Source organism: Somniosus microcephalus, chromosome 5, assembly GCF_052327205.1.
Source record: "Somniosus microcephalus isolate GS21.2 chromosome 5, FLI_Smic_1.0, whole genome shotgun sequence".
In the NCBI taxonomy this organism is placed as follows: Eukaryota; Metazoa; Chordata; class Chondrichthyes; order Squaliformes; family Somniosidae; genus Somniosus; species Somniosus microcephalus.
The window spans coordinates 313498077-313520531 of NC_140991.1; the positions used below are offsets into that span (position 1 = coordinate 313498077).

Below are 22455 nucleotides of genomic sequence, written 5' to 3' on the forward strand. Positions count from 1 at the left end.
TGTCGCTATCAAAGGTATTAATGTTCCCATGTTTAGGCATCGTTGCAATTTATTTTATCCCAAGATGGCGGCTTCCCGCTCTTGTCTTCGTCCTCCGCCTACAAAATGGCGGTTTTCCCGCGCTTGGCGGTCTTCACCCACTGGCTGCAATGGCGTTTGGCGTGCCGCTGCTGCTCCCCTTTCCCAGCGGTTAGTAACTCCCCCGACGCTGTCTCCGCTTCACCGCGGCTCCCTCGGGCATTCGCGCTTCCCCGATGTCGCGCCTCGCAGCCCTTCTTGCAGCCCGGTTATTAGCACCGGCTGCGTTCGCCTTCACCGCGGCTCTCGCGCCTTCAGTCGCCCCAGACGCTGCGCCTTTTTGGCCCGAAAGCGGCCCGGCCCTTATCACCAGCCGCGATCGATGTCCCCGCGCTGCGCCTTTTGGCCCGAATGCGGCCCGGCCCTTATCTCCGGTCGTGATCGATCTCACCGCCCTTATTCCTCCGTCTTCCTCCCCCCGTCTGTACAGCCAACGCGGCCGACTTTCTGCTCGCGTCGCTGACCGGCTTACCCACCACCGAGGTAGAAAGAAGATAGCTGACTGCCGCTGATGGAGGCTTCGAGTTCAGGATGTCTTCTGCACTCCGGGTTCTCGATGCCTGCCGCGCGACGTGTCTTCCAGCAGGGTGATGAGGGTGGATGCCTCTCTTTGACGCCCGTTCTGTGGACGAAGCCGCCGTGGATATAAACTGCCGCAGGGTAAGAATCGGACTCGTCGCCACTGTTAAGTCTGTGTGTTCCAGTTGTATTAAGATTAATTACTGACACAGACTACAAGAATAAAGTTCAACAGGTCTTTACTAGTTGGAGGTCAGGACTATACTAAATACAATATCACTACACAGTACTTATATACCGGTGGTCACCACCGGTATTACGTATACAGCAGCCAGAGAAAGTAGTACATCTCTTAAGGTGGAACAGGCTTAAGTTCTCTTAAGGTGGAACAGGTTACATACACCACAAGCTGCCATGTGGGAGAGAGAAAAAAAGGGGGGGAAAGGGCCCCTCTCTGACCCCGAACGATCCGTCCTCAGCAAAGGCCTGAGCTTCATCCCCTTACGCCCCCACCTCAATGAATTTCGAGCTCGGCACGATGTTGAGCTTTTTTTCCGCTGCCTTCGACTCCGTGCCCACTTCTCTGGCCAGGAGTCTTCCTCCTACACAGCTGACCCTTTCTCCCGTTTTCAGAATTCCCGTTCTACCTGGACCCCTCCCCCTGGCCTCTTACCCTCTCTAGATCTTTTCATCGCTAACTGCCGCCGTGACATCGGCCGTCTCCATTTCTCTGCTCCCCTCACTCACTCCAACCTAACTCCCTCTGAACTTGCAGCACTCCATTCTCTTAGATCCAACCCCGACATTGTCATTAAACCTGCTGACAAGGCTGGTGCTGTTGTTGTTTTGCGCACCGACCTCTACCTAGCGGAAGCTGAACGCCAACACTCCGACACCTCCTCCTACCTCCACCTGGACCATGACCCCACTACCGAACATCAAACCACCATTTCCAAGACTGTCACTGATCTCATCTCCTCCGGAGATCTTCCCCCCGCGGCCACCAACCTCATAGTTCCCCAACCCCACACAGCCCGCTTCTACCTCCTTCCCAAGATCCACAAACAGGACTGCCCTGGCAGACCCATCGTTTCAGCCTGTTCTTGCCCCACGGAACTTATCTCTTCCTATCTCGACTCTATCTTTTCTCCCCTTGTCCAGTCTCTTCCCACCTACATCCGCGACTCTTCGGATGCCCTCCGCCACTTTAACAGTTTCCAGTTTCCTGGCCCCAACCGCTTCCTTTTCACCATGGACGTACAATCCCTCTACACCTCCATCCCCCACCAGGATGGCCTGAGGGCGCTCCGCTTCTTCCTTGAACAGAGGCCCGACCAGTCCCCATCCACCACCACCCTCCTCCGCCTGGCTGAACTTGTTCTCACATTGAACAACTTCTCCTTTAACTCCACTCATTTCCTCCAAATCAAAGGTGTTGCCATGGGTACCCGCATGGGTCCTAGCTATGCCTGCCTTTTTGTGGGATATGTGGAACACTCTTTGTTCCAGTCCTACTTGGGTCCTCTCCCTCACCTCTTTTTCCGATACATTGATGACTGTATCGGTGCCGTTCCTGCTCTCGCCCTGAACTAGACAATTTCATTCACTTTGCCTCCAATTTCCATCCTTCCCTCACCTTCACATGGTCCATCTCTGACTCTTCCCTTCCCTTCCTCGACTTCTCTGTCTCCATCTCTGGGGATAGGTTATTGACCAACATTCACTACAAGCCCACTGACTCCCACAGCTACCTGGACTACACTTCCTCCCACCCCGCCTCCTGTAAGAACTCTATTCCATTCTCCCAGTTTCTCCGTCTCCGCCGCATCTGTTCCGACGATGCCACCTTCCATACCAGTGCTTCCGACATGTCTTCCTTTTTCCTCAACCGAGGATTCCCCTCTACTGTGGTTGACACGACCCTCGACCATGTCCGTTCTATCTCCCGCACTTCTGCCCTCACCCCTGCCCCTCCTCCCTCCCAGAACCACAATAGGGTTCCCCTTGTCCTCACCTTTCACCCCACCAGCCTCCACATTCAACAGATCATCCTCCGCCATTTCCGCCACCCCCAAAGTGATCCCACCACCAAACGCATCTTCCCCTCCCCTCCCCTTTCAGCATTCTGTAGGGACCGCTCCCTCCGAGACACCCTAGTCCACTCCTCTATCACCCCCAGCACCCCTTCCCCTTCGCCTGGCACCTTCCCGTGCAAGCGCAGGAGATGTAACACCTGCCCTTATACCTCCCCCCTTCCCACTGTCCAGGGCCTCAAACACCTCTTCCAGGTGAAACAGCGATTTACTTGAACTTCTTGCAATCTAGTATACTGTATTCGCTGCTCATGATGTGGTCTGCTCTACATTGGGGAGACCAAACGCAGATTGGGTGACCGCTTTGCGGAACACCTCCGTTCAGTCCGTAAGGGGGACCCCGAGCTTCCGGTCGCCTGTCATTTTAATTCACCGCTCCATTCCCACTCGGACCTCACCGTCCTTGGCCTCTTGTATTGTTCCACGGAAGCTCACCGGAAACTCGAGGAACAGCACCTCATCTTCCGATTAGGCACTTTACAGCCTTCCGGACTCAATATCGAGTTCAACAATTTCAGACCATAACCTCAGCCCCTATTACATTTTTACTTATATTTTTTATCCACACCTTTGTTTTGGCCCTTTCTCCCCCCCTTTTTTCTCTCTCCCACATGGCAGCTGTCTCCCATTCTGCCAGCGCATTTCACACCTAATCTAGAGCAGTCTTTTGTCTCCACTAGTCCTATCATTATCTCGTCTCGTTTTGAATACCTCTTAATGTCTCTTCACTTCTCTTTTGTTCTCTCCCAGCCCCCATACTGGCCTTTTAATCAATTTCATTTCCTGTGCTTCTTCAGTCTTGACAAAGGGTTTACCCGAAACGTTGACTCTATTTTCTCTCCACGGATGTTGCCTGGCCTGCTGAGTTTTTCCAGCATTTTCTGTTGTTATTCCTGTTTTTAGTGATGTTGGTTGAGGGAATAAATATTAGCCCCAGGACACCTCCCCTGCTCTTCTTCGAAATAGTGCCATGGGATCTTCTACATCCACCTGAGAGAGCAGACAGGTTTACGGTCTCATCCGAAAGACGGCACCTCAGACAGTGCGGCACTCCCTCAGCACTGCACTGGAGTGTCAGCCTAGATTTTTATGCTCAAGTCTCAGGGAGTGGGACTTGAACCCATGAATCCTCTGTGACTTGAAGAGGCGAGAGTGCTACCCACTGGGCCACAGCTGACACAATAAGAAAGCTGCTGCCATAATAAATAGACTTCATGCCTGTTCCCTTGTTTTTTTTTGTTGACTTGCAGTCCAGTGTCTAGGAACATTAGTGCCAGAATTCAGGCTCCATTTGTTATTGATGTGACTCCGCATCAGCTTCAGCTTAGAGCCTGCTTGGTCTTGCTAGCGGTAGAGAAGATTTGCCATTGATGCTGAGAGAGAGAGCAGCAAATCTCACGCACAACCTACACTGTACTTACACGAAAGATTAACCTCCAGCGTGACAATGGTGCGCAGCAGCCCACCGTCAGTGTACATGTCCTCATTTATCAACATCAGATTGGACAAATCGATGAAGTAAGCAAAAACAGAAGTAAAACCTGCCCTAGCCCTGAACTCACATCTGCGCTCATCTTGTCCATGAGGCCCACTTCCTGCTCCCTCAAACTTATTCCCACTAAACTGCTGACCACCCAACTTCCTTTTCTGGCTCCCATGTTAACTGACATTGTTAACGGTTCTCTCTCCTCAGGTACTGTCCCCTCTCTCTCAAACCTGCTGTCATCACCCCTCTCCTCAAAAAAAACAACCCTTGACCCCTCCGCCCTTGCAAACTACCGCCCCATCTCCAACCTCCCTTTCCTCTCCAAAGTCCTTGAATGTGTTGTCGCCTCCCAAATCCGTGCCCATCTTTCCCGCAATTCCATGTTTGAATCCCTCCAATCAGGTTTCCGCCCTTGCCACAGTACCAAAACGGCTCTCATCAAAGTCACAAATGACATCCTTTGTGACTGTGACAAAGTTAAACTATCCCTCCTCGTCCTTTTTGCCTTGTCTGCAGCCTTTGACACGGTTGACCACTCCATCCTTCTCCAACTCCTCTCCACCGTCGTCCAGCTGGGTGGGACTGCACTCACCTGGTTCCATTCTTATCTATCTAATCGTAGCCAGAGAATCACCTGCATCGGCTTCTCTTCCCGCTCTTGCATCATTACCTCTGGTATCCCCCAAGGATCTATCCTTGGCACCCTCCTATTTCTCATCTACATGCTGCCCCTTGGCGACATCATCCGAAAACACAGCATCAGTTTCCACATGTACGCTGACGACACCCAGCTCGACCTCACCACCACTTCTCTCAACCCCTCCACGGTCTCTAAATTGTCAGACTGCTTGTCCAACATCCAGTTCTGGATGAGCAGAAATTGTCTCCAATTAAATATTGGGAAGACCGACGCCATTGTTTTCAGTCCCCGCCACAAACTCCGTTCCCTAGCCACTGACTCCATCCCTCTCCCTAACATCTGTCTGAGGCTGAACCGCACTGTTCACAACCTTGGTGTCATATTTGACCCTGAAATTAGCTTCTGACCACACATCCGCGACATAACAAAGACCGCCTATTTCCACATCTGTAACATCGCCCGTCTCCGCCCTTGCCTCACCTCATCTGCTGCTGAAACCCTCATCCATGCCTTTGTTACCTCTAGACTTGACTATTCCAACGCACTCCTGGCCGGCCTCCCACATTCCACCCTACGTAAACTTGAGGTCATCTAAAACGCGGCTGCCCGTGTCCTAACTCGCACCAAGTCCCGTTCACCCATCACCCCTGTGCTCGCTGACCTATATTGGCTCCCGCTTAAGCAGCACCTCAATTTCAAAATTCTCATCCTTGTTTTCAAATCCCTCCATGGCCTCGCCCCTCCCTATCTCTGTAATCTGCTCCAGCCCCGCAACCCCCCGAGATATTTGCGCTCCTCTAATTCTGGCCTCTTGAGCATCCCTGATTTTAATCGCTCCACCATTAGTGGCCGTGTCTTCAGCTGCCTGGGCCCTGAGCTCTGGAATTCCCTCCCTAAACCTCTCCGCCTCTCTCTCCTCCTTTCAGACGCTCCTTAAAACCTATCTCTTTGACCAACTTTTGGTCATCTGCCCTAATTTCTCCTTATCTGACTCAGAGTCAATTTTTTGTCTTATAATACACCTGTGAAGCATCTTGGGACGTTTTACTACTTTAAAGGCGCTATATAAATATAAGTTGTTGTTGTTGATCATCATTTTTTTTTAGTGATGTTGATTGCGGGAAGTCAGTCAGATGTAATAGCTTTTCACTTTGCATGAGAAAATGGCACAATACATTTTGGAAATTGTTTCATACTGTACGTGTTCAGACTGCACCTCCTCGCTGAAATTAGAAAGAGTTATAAAAAACAGCAAATGCTGGAAATACTCAGCGGGTCAGGCAGCATCTGTGGAGAGAGAAAGAGAAACAGAGTTAATGTTTCAGGTCGATGACCTTTCCCAGTTCTGACAAAGGGTCATCGACCTGAAACGTTAACTCTGTTTCTCTCTCCAGAGATGCTGCCCGACCCACTGAGTATTTCCAGCATTTGCTGTTTTTATTTCTGATTCCCAGCATCCGCCGTATTTCGCTTTTGTTGTTGGAAGAGTTCTAGTTGGCGGTCGCAATGTCAACTTCAAGCCCTTCCTGTAAAGACATCAATGAAGCTGCTCAAACACACAATATACAACGTTAATTGTCTTTATAGAAGTAGAAATTTACAGCGGAGAAGGAGGCCATTTGGCCCATCGTGTCTGTGCCGGCCGAAAAAGAACTCTCCAGCCTAATCCCACTTTCCAGCTCTTGGTCCGTAGCCCTGTAGGTTTCGGCACTTCAAGTGTATATCCAAGTACTTTTTAAATGTGATGAGGGTTTCTGCCTCTCCCACCCTTTCAGGCAGTGAGTTCCAGACCCCCACCACCCTCTGGGTGAAGAAAGTTCTCCTCAACTCCCCTCTAATCCTGCTACCAATTACTTTAAATCTATGCCCCCTGTTTCCAGGCTAATATTTTGACACAAGTGTTTACACCGGCTGATGTCCCAACCTTATTTAGGATATTTTGTTGGAGAAAAAAAATGATGGATAAAAGAATTTGCATTTTTTTTGCAGCGGGGGGGGGAGGGGATAGGTGGCGGGGCAAAGTGGAGGGGTGGAGGGGAGGGGGTGGCGGGGCGGGGGGAGGGGAGGGGGTGGCGGGGTGGATGGGAGGGGTTGGCGGGGTGGGGGTGGGGGGGAGGGGGTGGCGGGGCAGAGTGGGGGGAGGGGGTGGCGGGGCAGAGTGGGGGGGTGGAGGGGAGGGGGTGGCGGGGCAGAGTGGGGGGTGGAGGGGAGGGGGTGGCGGGGCAGAGTGGGGGGGTGGAGGGGAGGGGGTGGCGGGGTGAAGTGGGGGGGTGGCGGGGCAGAGTGGGGGGGTCGGGAGGGAGTGGTGGGGTGGGGTGGGGAGAGGGGAGGGGTTGGCGGGGCAGAGTGGAGGGGAGGAGGTGGGGGAGGGGAGGGGTGGTGGGGTGGGGTGGAGCGGGGGAGAGGGACAATTTGATTTGTTCACTCGGCAAGCCTAGTGCTAGTTTGCGATGATGTTGTCACAAAACAAATCAAAATCAAATCAAATCAAATCAACTTTTATTGTCATTGTTAGTGCACAAGTGCAGTACAACAAAATGTAGGCTTGCGGCTCCCGAGAGTGTACATTTAGATTAAGACATTTAAACATTCAACATACATTTGGCTTGTAATACATTAACATAAACATAACCATAATAAAGTGCATTGGCAGATGTGCAGGCTTTAGAGTTTATTTGTGGAGTTCAGTAGGATGACAGCCCTGGGAAAGAAGTTGAAAGAAACAGAGGAAGAATGAGCATTTGTATCAACAACAACTACTTGTATTTATATAGCGCCTTTAACGTAGTAAAATGTCCCAAGGCGCTTCACAGGAGTATTATAAGACAAATAATTTGACACCGAGCCACATAAGGATAAATTAGGGCAGGTGACCAAAAGCTTGGTCAAAGAGGGAGGTTTTAAGGAGCATCTTAAAGGAGGAGAGAGAGGTAGCGAGGCAGAGAGGTTTAGGGCGGGAATTCCAGAGCTTAGGGCCCAGGCAACAGAAGGCACGGCCGCCAATGGTTGTGCAATTATAATCAGGAGGGCAGAATTAGAGGAGTGCAGATATCTCGGGGGGTTGTGGGGCTGGAGAAGATTACAGAGATAGGGAGGGGCGAGGCCATGGAGGGATTTGAAAACAAGGATGAGAATTTTGAAATCGAGTCGTTGCTTAACCGGGAGCCAATGTAGGTCAGCGAGCACAGGGGGTGATGGCAAACGGCGAGTTAGGACACAGGCAGCCGAGTTTTTGATGACCTCAAGTTTACGTAGGGTGGAATGTGGGAGGCCGGCCAGGAGTGTGTTGGAATCGTCAAGACTAGAGGTAACAAAGGCACGGATATATCAGTGCAAATGAATGCATCGTGCTGTGTATAAATTTAGCAGTTGGAGCTGGGGGTAAGTCTTAACGTGGCCTCCCAGTTCTAGCATGTCTGGCTTCTGGGAGGTGGCTTTTCTCTGCTGCCTCCAGAACAGGATTAATGTGTTAATTGAGCCAGGCAGAATTCATCAGGAAGTGCGAGCAACACCCATCTGTGGATCAATCAGACTGAAAATGGGACCATGATGAGAAAAGATTCAGCTATTAATATGCATTCAAGACAGATCAAAGGCTAATGGGACATGCAGAAAGGCCCCGGCCTGAGAAACAGGGAGCGAGGTAGAGAGAGAGACCTGAATCATGAATAGCGTGGGAACCAGGGTGGTTGTGAGCGAAATCAAATTGAGAGCAAGCACTGGACCATGTTATAGACTGTTACTAAAGAGGCCCACCACATTGACTGCTCGTGGAGCGGATTACAGATTTTTAACGTTTTCTGCCCTCATTGTACATCAGCTTGTGCTGTTCGGTGTGTGTCCTACTTGTTTGATTTCTGTGTATGAATGTAGTTAGCTCATTTTTGAATCTGAGCACAGAATTTACACCCCCGCCTGATTTCTTCTCCAATGGAGACAATGGGGTGTAAAATGGGCTGCCGATTCGCTATCACGCACTGTTGCTGAAGACTGACTTCACCTCCCATACGTGTGAGAACTCTAAGATTGTGATGTGGCTTCCTCTTCACAGGTTTGCAAAAAAAAAACTGAACTAATCCAGCAACCAATGCACATTTGTCTCAGAGCTAGAAAATAAAACCATGACAACTGGACAGCAAGGGGCATTCCCAGTGTCAGCCGTGGCTCAGTGGGCGGCGCTCTCGCCTCCGAGTCAGAAGGTTGTGGGTCTCAAGTCCCCACTCCAGAGACTTGAGCTCAAAAATCTAGGCTGATATTCCCAGTGCAGTGCTGAGGGAGTGCTACACTGTCGGAGATGCCGTCTTTCAGATGGGATGTTAAACCGAGGCCCCATCTGCTCTCTCAGGTGGATGTGAAAGATCCCATGGCACTATTTCGAAGAAAAGCAGGGGAGTCATCCCTGGGTGTCCTGGGGCCAATACTTATCCCTCAATCAACATCACTGAAACTGATTATCTGGTCATTGCTGTTTGTGGGAGCTTGCTGTGTGCAAATTGGCTGCTACATTACAACAGTGACTACACTTCAGAAAGTACTTCATTGGCTGAGCTGTCCAGTGGCTGTGTAAGGTTCTATAGAAATGCTAGTCTTTCTTTCAGAAACAATCATTTAAAAACAAACTGCAACTTTCTGCTTGCCCAAAGAAGATTGGTTGCCCTTACAGGGCTGTGCGCTGTCAGGGGTGTTCTGCATGTATTGGATTCCGCAGGCTTTTAGCCCCAAATTTCCTTTGGGTTATGCCAGGACTACTGGTCAGGATGAGGTAGAAAGTTGGGCAGGGAGCTGTTTCACCAACTACCCCACTCCTCAACAGCAATTCGGGATGTTCCGCTGAAAGTGATCAGATCCTGCAGCACAGAAGGAGGCCGCTCGGCCCGTTGAGCCTGTGCCGGCTCCTTGGAAGAGCTTCGAAAGTGATGCCGCACGTATAATATGGGAGCTCCGATATCAGATGTGGTCACAGGCAAATGTGGGAAATGCAGCATATGATGTACGCCCCTTTATTTACACCCCCAGCAACCTCGCACTGTCCTGGTATGCAGCTTTGCTAAGGTTCCCCAGGGGGATTTATACTATAAAGGGCCATCTTCGACAACAGAATTGATTGATTGCGATACATAAATCGGGAGAATTGGTGACCACCAATATTTCCGTTGTGGCTCAGTGGGCGGCGCTCTCGCCTCTGAGTCAGAAGGTTGTGGGTTCACAGTCCCACTCCAGAGACTTGAGCACAAAAATCTAGGCTGACACTCCCAGTGCAGTGCTGAGGGAGTGCTGCACTGTCGGAGGTGCCGTCTTTCAGATGAGACGTTAAACCGAGGCCCCGTCTGCTCTCTCAGGTGGACGTAAATGATCCCACGGCCACTATTTCGAAGAAGAGCAGGGGGAGTTATCCCCTGTGTCCTGGGGCCAATATTTATCCCTCAATCAACATCACTAAAAACAGATTATCTGGTCATTATCACATTGCTGTTTATGGGAGCTTGCTGTACGCAAATTGGCTGCCACGTTTCCTACAATACAACAGTGACCGCACTTCATTGGCTGTAAGGCGCTTTGAGACGTCTGGTGGTCGTGAAAGGCGCTATAGAAATACAAGTTTTCTTTCTTTTCTTTCTAAGGTGAGTGGCCACCCAGCAATCGGGAGGTCCCGCGCAGGCTGCTCACCAGTGGCTGCCGCTGGAAAAGATACCACGTGTGCGCGGAAAGGGACTGCGCACCAAAAAAAAAGTTAGAGGCAACATTGGTGACCGGCAATTATTTGCTCTTCCCTTGGGGACCATGGGACCACTTAAACTGTGGCAAGGTGCAGCAGCAATCTCCTTCCCCCCCCCCCCCCCCCCCACCCAAGCACTGTAAGCGGGTCCCACGCCAGCTAAAAAAAAATTTGAATGCTCCAACAAAAAAAAAGAAAGCTCGGGTCATGAGCACGTCAAGGGCCAAAGATTAACAGAGTTCAGCTGGTTAAATACCTCTTTAACATCTGAACCTCTCCCCCCGAATAAAACAAACTATATCTTGCGGAACTTACACTGCTCAAAACAAAGGCAAAATACTGCGGATGCTGGGAAACTGAAATAAGAAGAGAAAAATGGAAAACTGGAAAAAAGTTAGAGATGTCACAGATTTTTTAAGCAAGGGCAGAGGCAGGGAAAGAGGGGGAGGGGAGGAAAGAACAAAAAGGGAAGGTCGGTGATATTGAGTAGACGAGGCCTCTGCTCTCTACCCAGCTACCGACCATAGAGCACATCTACCAGAAATGCTGTTTACGGAGGTCACGGTCCATCATCAAAGACCCTACCCACCCCAGCCACGGTCTGTTCGCCCTCCTGCCATCTGGGAGACGCTACAGATGCATTCGCACCCGTATGACCAGATTTAGGAACAGCTTCTTTCCCAGGGCTGTCATCCTACTGAACTCCACAAATAAACTCTAAAGCCTGCACATCTGCCAATGCACTTTATTAGGGTTATGTTTATGTTAATGTATTACAAGCCAAATGTATGTTGAATGTTTAAATGTCTTAATCTAAATGTACACTCTCGGGAGCCGCAAGCCTACATTTCGTTGTACTGCACTTGTGCACTAACAATGACAATAAAGTTGATTATTATTATGATTAGAGTTTAGAAGAATGAGAGGTGATCTCATTGAAACAGACAAAATTCTTACAGGGCTTGACAGGGTAGATACTGAGAGGATGTTTCCCCTGGCTGGGGAGTCTAGAACCAAGGGTCACAGTCTCAGAATAAGGGGTCGGCCATTTCGGACTGAGATGAGGAGGAATTTCTTCATTCAGAGGGCGGTGAATCTTTGGAATTCTCTCCCCCAGAGGGCTGTGGAGACTCAGTCATTGAATATTTTCAAGACTGAGATCGATAGATTTTTGAATATTAAGGGAATCAAGGGCTATGGGGATAGTGCAGGAAAGTGGAGATGAGGTAGAAGATCAGCCACGATCTTATTGAATGGTGGAGCAGGCTTGAGGGGCCAAATGGCCGACTCCTGCTCCTATTTCTTATGTTTCTTATGTTCTTATAGGGTGGAAGGCAGGAGAGATTAAATGACAAAAGGGATGATGGTGCAACACAAAAGGAGATGGTAATGGGACAAGTAAAGAAACAAAAGATGGGTCTAGAGGAGGTGTAAATGGGAATGGCAGAATCATCAACAGCTGCCGTCCGAAAAAATGGGAGCAGTGGTTATGGTCTGAAGTTGTTGAACTCGATGTTGAGTCCAGAAGGCTGTAAAGTGCCGAATCGAAATATGAGGTGCTGTTCCTCGAGCTTACGCTGAGATGTTTCAACCATGTTTCACAGATCAAGCTTAGTTCTAAAGAAGCGCTTTTTACTTTTTTGAGATTTTGAGACAATTGGTAAAGTTTGCAATTACTGTAACTATACTGGAGTAGAATTCCTGCAGGAACTCTCCTGACCTCCTGCTGTGGCTTCAGCTGGCCAGCAGAAAACCCCAGAGAAAGAGCTTAAGCTGCCATTTGCGCCATTTCGCCCGATCGGGTTTCACTGATCCTCTGCTGAAGTTACGGCGGGAGATCGGAAGGTCCCTGGTGGAAACTCTACCCCACTCTTTGTACTGTGTTCTGTTCATCTATCTGTTTAATGCTCAGTAAATCTGTCTGTTGGTTTACAGCCTATGTTGCGGTCTGATACCGTGTAAATTCTTCCATCTTCCGAAGTAGAGGTGATTAGATGGTGGCACATGATATATTCCAGTAAGGCAAAGTACAGTGACAAGTGTTCTCTGTTGAACCCCTGGGACCTGTTGCATTTACCTGGATATTGGGCAGGTAAAGTCATGTGCTGGTTCCCTCGAAGATGCAAGTTCCACTGTTGGGAGTGGCCAGATGATACCAAACTAGTGTAAAAGCACAAAGATGTCAATTCCATCCATTTGTATAACAGCGATGGACCTAGGGGAATCGAGGGATCTGGGGATCGGGCGGGAAAGTGGAGCTGAGGTCGAAGATCAGCCATGATCTTATTGAATGGCGGAGCAGGCTCGAAGGGGCCGTACGGCCTGTTCCTGCTCCTAATTCTTGTGTTCTTATGAACCTCTTGTGGCAGCCATTTAAGACCAAGATGAGGAGGAATTTCTTCACTCAGAGGGTTGTGAATCTTTGGAATTCTCTACCCCAGAGGGCTGTGAATGCTGAGTCGTTGAGTATATTCAAGGCTGAGATCGATAGATTTTTGGGCACTAAGGGAATCAAGGGATGTGGGGATCGGGTGGGAAAGTGGAGTTGAGGTCGAAGATCAGCCATGATCTTATTGAATGGCGGAGCAGGCTCGAGGGGCCGAATGGCCAACACCTGCTCCTAATTCTTATGTTCTTAAGAAGTGCATTAGTCAACCATTCAAGAGACACCCTTCCTCTTGTTAGCTTTCCATATACTTAACTGCAATGGATTGAAAGTTGCTGGCTTTGTACACATCCCCAATAAATACATGTCATTGAAAATATGGGTTACTGCAAATAAGTACTGGCTGTCCTGCCTTCAGAAGAGAAAGCCAATGCAAAAAGTATATCAGGGGCTGAATTTCCGGGTGAGGGTTCTCCTGCACAAGGCCTGTGAAAAACCCCGAGAATAGAAACATAGAAAAATTGGAGCGGGAGTCGGCCATTCAGCCCTTGGAGCCTGCTCCACCATTCAATATGATCATGGCTGATCCTCTATCTCAATACCATATTCCTGCTCTCTCCCCATACCCCTTGATGCCTTTTGTGTCTAGAAATCTATCTATCTCCTTTTTAAATATATTCAGTGACTTGGCCTCCACAGCCTTCTGTGGTAGAGAATTCCACAGGTTCACCACCCTCTGAGTGAAGAAATTTCTCCTCATCTCAGTCCTAAATGTCCTACCCCGTATCCTGAGACTGTGATCCCCTCGTTCTCGACCGCCCAGCCAGTGGAAACATCCTCCCTGCATCCAGTCTGTCTAGCCCTGTCAGAATTTTATATGTTTCAATGAGATCCCCTCTCATTCTTCTAAACTCTAGTGAATACAGGGCTAGTCGACCCAATCTCTCCTCATACGACAGTCCTGCCATCCCAGGAATCAGTCTGGTGAACCTTCGCTGAGGTCTCGGCATCTTTTCTAGTGAGGTTACAGTGAACGAGTGGGAGAACCCCAGCAGAAATTCCCCCCCCTTCCCCCCCCCCCCCCCTGCATTGTGTCAGTCGGCCTGTTTTTGCTATATTAATAAACAACAGCAACTTGCATTTATATAGCGCCTCTAATGTAGTAAAATGTTCCAAGGTGCTTTGTCAGGACTGTTAGGATTTTTACCTTCTTGCACATACTGAGATGTTAAAAGAAAATTCAGAAAATATTCACATCTAGTTAGGATATATGTCTGCCTTTCCTTAAGTTACAGCGTAAATTTGACTTCCCGACAATCTATTAGGAAAAGAAAGACTTACATTTCTATAGCGCCTTTCAGGACCACCGGACATCTCAAAACGCTTTACAGCCAATGAGGTACTTTTTGAAGTGTAGTCACTGTTGTAATGGGGGAAACGCAGCAGCCAATTTGCGCACAGCAAGCTCCCACAAACAGCAATGTGATCATGGCCAGATAATCTGTTTTAGTGATGTTAATTGAGGGATAAACATTGGCCCCAGGAAGAACTCTGCTGCTGTTCTTCAAAATAGTGCCATGGGATCTTTTACATCCACCTGAGAGAGCAGACGGGGCCTCAGTTTAACGTCTCATCCATAAGACGGCACCTCCGACAGTGCAGCACTCCCTCAGCACTGCACTGGGGTGTCAGCCTAGATTTATGTGCTTAAGTCTCTGGAGTGGGACTTGAACCCACAACCTGCTAGACTCAGAGGCGAGGGTGCTACCAACTGAGCCATAGCTGACACTGAGGAGCAGGCGTCCAATTTCTTTGGTGTTATAGTGGAGGTTGCATGTCCGGGTTCTCAGCTGGTCTAAGGCGAATTGGCTTTGCAGCGTCAATTATCTAAGCTTGAGTCAATGGGTGAAGTATGAATCATTAACTCCATTCAGGATTGGAAAATCTCATGAATTCTTATTCAAAAACACAGAAAGAGAAAATATCAACGGCGGCAATGGTCATGTTAAAAAAAAAGGATCCTTCTCTTATCAGCATACTTCAACGGTAACGCTAACCTGAAGTGACCCTCGTTGTTTCTGAAGTTAGGTCCAGATCTCTAGCAATGAACGCACCCTGCAGCACATTAATGAAAAAGCTCATAATCAGCAACAACAACAAACAAGTTTCAGCCATTGGGAAGTTTGGGAAGAGTTTGAATTGATGTGTATGACGTTTTTCGGAAGAAGACTTGCTGAACTGTTTTGTTTGGGTCTGTTACAGGTACATCTGTGATTCAAGTCATAGCGACAGACGCTGATGATCCTACCTACGGATACAGTGCCAGGGTGGTGTACAGTATCTTACAAGGGCAGCCCTACTTCTCAGTGGAGTCGGACACAGGTCAGACACTTTCCTCCTTCAGCCTGAGCATTTAGTATTTTTTAGCCCAGATTACAAAGTATTTACAGGCACAGAAACAGGCCATTCGGCCCAACAGGTTTATGCTCCACACGAGCCTCCTCAAACCTTACTTCATCGCACCCCATCAACATATCCTTCCATTCCTTTCTCCCTCGTGTGTTTATCGAGCTTCCCCTTAAATGTATCTCTGCTATTCGCCTCAACCACTCCCTGTGGTAGCGAGTTGCACATTCTCACCACTCACTGGGTAAAGAAGTTTCTCCTGAATTCCCTATTGGATTTATTAGCGACTACCTTATATTTATGGTTCTGGACTTGCCCGCAAGTGGAACAGGAATAATGTATAGGAAGGTTGGTGGTATATTTTCAACATTAATGTTCCTCTCCTCTTCATTAAACAGTCACAGCAATATTTGTACAATACACATCAGGTAAAACGTAATATAATAATGCATGAACATATGATATAGTTTAGAGATGTTTCTAATATGGTTACTGTATGGCCTCAGTATGAATACATATCTACACATAGCATTCCCATGTGCCCACTGGAGCAGAGAATCTAGTACTTAAGAATGGAGCAACTTAAGGTGGTGATGGAGAACATAAGAACATAAGAAATAGGGGCAGGAGTCGGCCATTTGGCCCCTCGAGCCTGCTCCGCCATTTAATGAGATCATGGCTGATCTGATCTTGGGCTCAGCTCCATTTCCCTGCCTGCTCCCCATAACCCTTCACTCCCTTATTGTTCAAAAATCTGTCTATCTCCACCGTAAATATATTCAATGACCCAGCCTCCACAGCTCTCTGGGGTAAAGAATTCCACAGATTTACGACCCTCTGAGAGAAGAAATTCCTCCTCATCTCAGTTTTAAATGGTTGACCCCTTATCCTGAAACTATGCCCCCTAGTTCTAGATTCCCCCATGAGGGGAAACATCCTCTCTGCATCTACCTTGTCGAGCCCCCTCAGTATCTTATATGTTTCAATAAGATCACCTCTCATTCTTCTAAACTCCAATGAGTATAGGCCCAACCTGCTCACCCTTTCTTCATAAGTCAACCCCTTCATCTCAGGAATTAACCTCGTGAACCTTCTCTGAACTGCCTCCAATGCAAGTATATCCTTCCTTAAATAAGGAGACCAAAACTGTACGCAGTACTCCAGGTGTGGTCTCACCAATACCCTGTACAGTTGTAGCAGGACTTCCCTGCTCTTATACTCCATTCCCTTTGCAATAAAGGCCAACATTCCATTTGCCTTCCTAATTACTTGCTGTACCTGCATGCTAACTTTTTTGTGTTTCATGCACAAGGACCCCCAGGTCCCTCTGTACTGCAGCATTTTGTAATCTCTCTCCATTTAAATAATAATTTGTTTTTTTATTTTTCTTACCAAAGTGGATAACCTCACACTTTTCGACATTATACACCATCTGCCAAATTTTTGCCCACTCACTTAGCCTATCTATATCCCTTTGCAGATTCGTTGTGTCCTCTTCACAACTTGCTTTCCCACCTATCTTTGTATCATCAGCAAGTTTCACTACATTACACTCGGTCCCTTCATCCAAGTCATTAATATAGATTGTAAATAGTTGAGGCCCCAGCACTGATCCCTGTGGCACCCCACTAGTTACCCTTTGCCAACCAGAAAATGACCCATTTATCCCGACTCTCTGTTTTCTGTTAGTTAGCCAATCCTCTATCCATGCTAATACATTACCCTCAACCCCGTGAGCTCTTATCTTGTGTAGTAACCTTTTATGTGGCACCTTATCGAATGCCTTCTGGCAATCCAAATACACCACATCTACTGGTTCCCCTTTATCCACCCTGCTTGTTACATCCTCAAAGAACTCCAGCAAATTTCTCAAACATGATTTTCCTTTCATAAAACCATGCTGACTCTACTTGACTGCATTATGATTTTCTAAAGGTCCTGCTACTGCTTCCTTAATAATGGACTCTGGTATTTTCTCAATGACAGATATTATGGTTAACTGGTCTATAGTTTCCTGCTTTCTGTCTCCCTCCCTTCTTAAACAGGGGCGTTACATTTGTGGTTTTCCAATCCCCTGGGACCTCTCCAGAATCCAGGGAATTTTGGTAGATCACAACCAATGCATCCACTATCTCTGCAGCCGCTTCTTTTAAGACCCTAGGATGCAGGCCATCTGGTCCAGGGGACTTGTCCACCTTTAGTCCCATTATTTTACCGAGTACTTTTCTTTAATGATAGTGATTGTCTTAAGTTCCCCCCTCCCTGTAGCCCCTTGATTATGTATTATTGGGATGGTTTTAGTGTCTTTACCGTGGAGACTGATACAAAATATTTGTTCAAAGTCTCTGTCATTTCCCTGTTCCCCATTATTAATTCCCCAGTCTCATCCTCTAAGGGACCAACATTTACTTTAGCAACTCTCTTCCTTTTTATATACCTGTAGAAGCTCTTACTATCTGTTTTTATATTTCTTGCTAGTTTACTCTCATAATCCATCTTCTGGTATCTGAAAACAGGACAGACTATTTTGATGATGGAGGAATCTGTCAAACATTTCAGATAAGATATATCAGCCATGTAAATGGCATATGGCTTCTGTACAAGTGGGCCTTGCCCTCTCCATGGATATATCACCTCCAAGAGTCACCTTTTTACACCGTGGATCCTGTATATTTGAAATGTCAGAACTCACAAAGGATTGATGATCAGTTTTTGACCAGCCTCACCTTTCAATTATTCAGAACGTTGCTCGTCCCTCAATATAACTGTGTAAAGCTCTGCAGTATGAGACCTGGACTACCATTCTTTGCTGCTCTAATCTTTTAGTAATTCAGCTGCTTAAAATATCCCAACGCTAATGGGATTTTATGCACGAAATGCATTGGATTAGTCTGAAATGAACAGAGAAATGGTACATTTACAGAGCTGTAATGTGATTGCTCGGGGTCATTTGGGTTGCATTAAGATGAGCTGTTTTGTATCTTCAGACATTGCTCACTTCATCAAGTGCTAGTCATGGAGAGATTAGGAATGTTTTACACTTGATGCTGAAGATTGCATTTCTCCACATGAGTGCGGGTGACTTTTTAAGGCCTTATTAATAAACAGTAACTGAAAAGAAAACTAGAAATCTAGAGATGGTTATTGAACATTAAATCCACATGGTAAATGGGCTGGAGAGAAAAGGGTTAATCCAATCAACCCAATTGGAGCTGATGCATGGTAAGTTGTGGCTTGTATTAAAATTGGCACATGGTGCTTTACACCTGGAAGGAAATCTCTTAAACTCAATTCAATGATTGCTTGTGATTCAGGCTCGAGCGTATTGTCCAAATGCTAGTTTATTACTCAGACACCAATAGTACAGGAAACTCTCAATTTACCGGCACCTAAATAACCGGAAATCTCTCTTAACCGGCAAAATTCAGGAGTAGGTTCAGGTAAGTTTTACTTGATATTAGTGGCCGTGTAACCGGGGTTCCTGGATCTGTGGCCGTGTAACCGGGGTTCCTGCACCTGTTGCCATGCAACAGGGACGCCTGGATCTGTGGCCGTGTAACCGGGGTTCCTGCACCTGTTGCCATTATAATAACGATTATGGTTATACAATAGACTCAAACAACCTGGCTTCCTGCAGACCCGAGGTGATCAAGCTTGGCCTCCGTAGGTGTTGGACTTCCGGCCGTCCCGTGAGCTCCAACTCAAGAAGCTGCTACCTCTTGTTTTGTCATCTGTCACATGTTTAAAAATCTTATCTTAAATCTTAAAAATCCAGGCATCCATAAAGTACCCTCCCCCTTCAATGTGAGTCATATCACATGAAGCCCAGACTGTATATTGAAGCGAGGTTCCTTCTCGCCAAACCTTCAGCCCTTGATGTAATAGTCATCTTGATGTTAATCAGTTCAACCTGAAATGCGGCCATAACATTACAAAAGGAACAGGATCGACCTAGACAATCCCAGATAGTTAATGTGACACTGCTTGGGGGCTTCCATTGTTCTGGCCAATACCTGATACTCACACCTCACATGGGATGTAGCCAACATGCCTGCTAGTTGCTACTTCCATTGCCCCGACTAATCTCCAATAATAGCAAATCCTATTCAGACAGTGGCCTAGAGATATGATGGGACACCCGACACAGAAGCAAGTTCTAACACGCCTGGAAGTGTAAACTTGATCAAAACCCCATCAAAACTTGTATCAAACCTTGGTTAGAGCACACTTGGAGTACTGTGTACAATTCTAGTCACCAATTTATAAAAAGGCACTGGAGAGGGTGCAAACAAGATTTAAAAGGATGATACCAGAAATGCAAGGGTATACCTTTTGGGAAAGGATGAACAGGCTGGGTCTCTTTTCTCTTGTAAAGAGAAGGCTGAGGGGTGACCTAATAGAGGTCTTTAAAATTATGAAAGGTTTTGATAGAGTGGATACAGAGAAAATGTTTCCACTTGTGGGGAAGAGCAAAACTGGAGGCCATCAATATAAGATTCAGAAGAAACTTCTTTACCCAGAGAGTGGTGAGAATGTGGAACTCGCTACCACAGGGACTGGTTGAAGCGAATAGTATGGATATATTTAAGGGGAGGCTGGACAAGCATATGAGGGAGAAGGGAATAGAGGGTTATGCTGATAGAAAGAAAGAGAAAGAAAGACTTGCATTTATATAGCGCCTTTCACGACCACCGGACGTCTCAAAGCGCTTCACAGCCAATGAAGTACTTTATGAAGTGTAGTCACTGTTGTAATGTAGGAAACGCGGCAGCCAATTTGCGCACAGCAAGCTCCCACAAACAGCAATGTGATAATGACCAGATAATCTGTTTTTGTTCTGTTGATTGAGGGATAAATATTGGCCCCAGGACACCGGGGATAACTCCCCTGCTCCTCTTCAAAATAATACCATGGGATCTTTTACGTCCACCTGAGAGAGCAGACGGGGCTTCGGTTTAACATCTCATCCGAAAGACGGCACCTCCGACAGTGCAGCGCTCCCTCAGCACAGCACTGGGAGTGTCAGCCTAGATTTATGTGCTCAAGTCCCTGGTTAGATGAGGAAAGACGGGAGGAGGCTCGAGTGGAGCATAAACACCGGCATGGACTGGTTGGGCCGAATGGCCTGTTTCTGTGCTGTATATCCTGTGTAATCCTGTGTAATACATTCATACTCGGATAAACTCAAAATATTCTCAAAGATCTTAATATACATATTGGTCTTTTGTTGAATGTTTCCTGGGTGAGAAGGTGAAGTTCAAACTTCAGCAAGCTCACTCGTGCGTAGACTTGGTGCCATAAAGCACGGTGGAAACTAACTTAAACAAATATTCGTTATCTGGTCTGTTTAATTATAGTGACACTTTAACCACTTTGTATTCTCCAACTTTTTATTTCAAACTGCATTGGCACGCAATACAGCACATCATGTACTAGAGCAACATGACAACAACAACAACTTGGATTTATATAGCGCCTTTAATGTAGGAAAATGTCCCAAGGCGCTTCACAGGAGTGTTTATCAAACAGAATTTGACACCGAGCCACATAAGGAGGTATTAGGGTAGGTGACCAAAAGCTTGGTCAAAGAGGTCGGTTTTAAGGAGCGTCTTAAAGGAGGAGAGAGAGAGGCGGAGAGGTTTAGGGAGGTAATTCCGGAGCTTAGGGCCCCAGGCAGCTGAAGGCACGGCCGCCAATGGTGGAGCGATTAAAATCGGGGATGCGCAAGGGTCCAGAGTTGGAGGAGCGCAGAGATCGCGGAGGGTTGTGGGGCTGGAGGAGGCTACAGATATGTGGGGACGCCAAATGACATCCAACCAGCTGGATAAATTGATTACCTAAACCCCTAGAAGTAATGTGGACAGAGTAGAGAAGCTGGGCTTGTTCTCCTTAGAGCAAAGAAGGGGAGATTTAATAGAGGTGTTCAAAATCATGTGTGGTTTTGATGGAGTAAATAATCAGAAACTGTTTCCAGTGGCAGGAGGGTCGGTTACCAGAGGACACAGATTTAAGGTAATTGCTAAAAGAACCAGTCGGGAGATGAGGGGATTTTTTTTTTATGCAGCGAGTTATGATGATCTGGAACGCGCTGCCTGAAAGGGCGGTGGAAGCAGATTCAATGGTAACTTTCAAAAGGATAAATGCTGGAAGGGGAGAACAATCACAGGGCTATGGGGAAAGAGCGAGGGGGAGTGGGACTAATTGGACAGCTCTACCAAAGAGCCGGCACAGGTACGATGGGATAGTGGTTAGCACTGTTGCCTCACAGCGCCAGGGACCCGGGTTCAAATCCGGCCTCGGGTGACTGTCTGTGTGGAGTTTGCACATTCTCCCCGTGTTTGCGTGGGTTTCCTCCGGGTGCTCCGGTTTCCTCCCACAGTCCAAAGATGTGCGGGTTAGGTTGATTGGCTATGATAAATTGACCCTTAGTGTTAGGGGGATTAAATACGTGGGGTTACGGGGATCGGGTGGGATATGTGTTGGTGTAGGGGTTACGGGGATCGGGTGGGATATGTGTCGGTGCAGGCTCGATGGGCCGAAATGGCCTCTATCTGCACTGTGGGGTTTCTGTGATTTCTGTGATGGGCTGACTGGCCTCCCCCTGCGCTGTATGATTCTATCATTAACACTTGGGCATTGAGGCTGGTAAGTAAGTCTGACCACCACCCACCCCCCGGCTCCCTCACCGGCCCCGCCACAACCCCCCTGTCCTCCATACAGCAAAGCCACTTCTGCCTGGTTGAGTAAAACGCCTCACTGGCAGTGCAGTTCTGGAGAAGTCCCACATATCACCTATCAGAGCTGCCAAATCTCTCAGCTAATGCGGACTGCATGAAAGGATAAGTACTAAGGGAGTAATGCGATCAAAAAATTGAGAGCAAAATAAAAATGACAGCTGATCTTAGTCAGATTGCAATGTTAGACCTTCTGGGTGGAAAGTAGGTCACCCTAGCTTCATTAAAGAGTGACCGAAAAAGTCGCCAGAACCGACGATAATATTTTTATTTCAAGTGTACATACCCAAAAATCTAGTCAGGGTATTAGTTTTTGCAGCTAATAGTCCATCTTCATGCTGGATAGAGCACAACTGGGAGGGAGAAAAAAAATAAAAGACCACCATCGATGCAAATT

At 47.5% G+C, this 22455-nt stretch overlaps 1 protein-coding gene across 2 annotated transcripts in view; it reads left to right on the top strand.

Moving 5' to 3' along the window:
* LOC147117873 (cadherin-6-like) overlaps positions 1-22455 on the top strand; it is a 280439-nt gene that overhangs the window by 138909 nt on the left and 119075 nt on the right. For both annotated transcript variants that reach the window (XM_085989254.1, XM_085989255.1), the window contains one exon: positions 15181-15300. In XM_085989254.1, coding sequence (XP_085845380.1) covers positions 15181-15300 — 120 coding nt within the window. The remainder of the gene's footprint in view (positions 1-15180; positions 15301-22455) is intronic.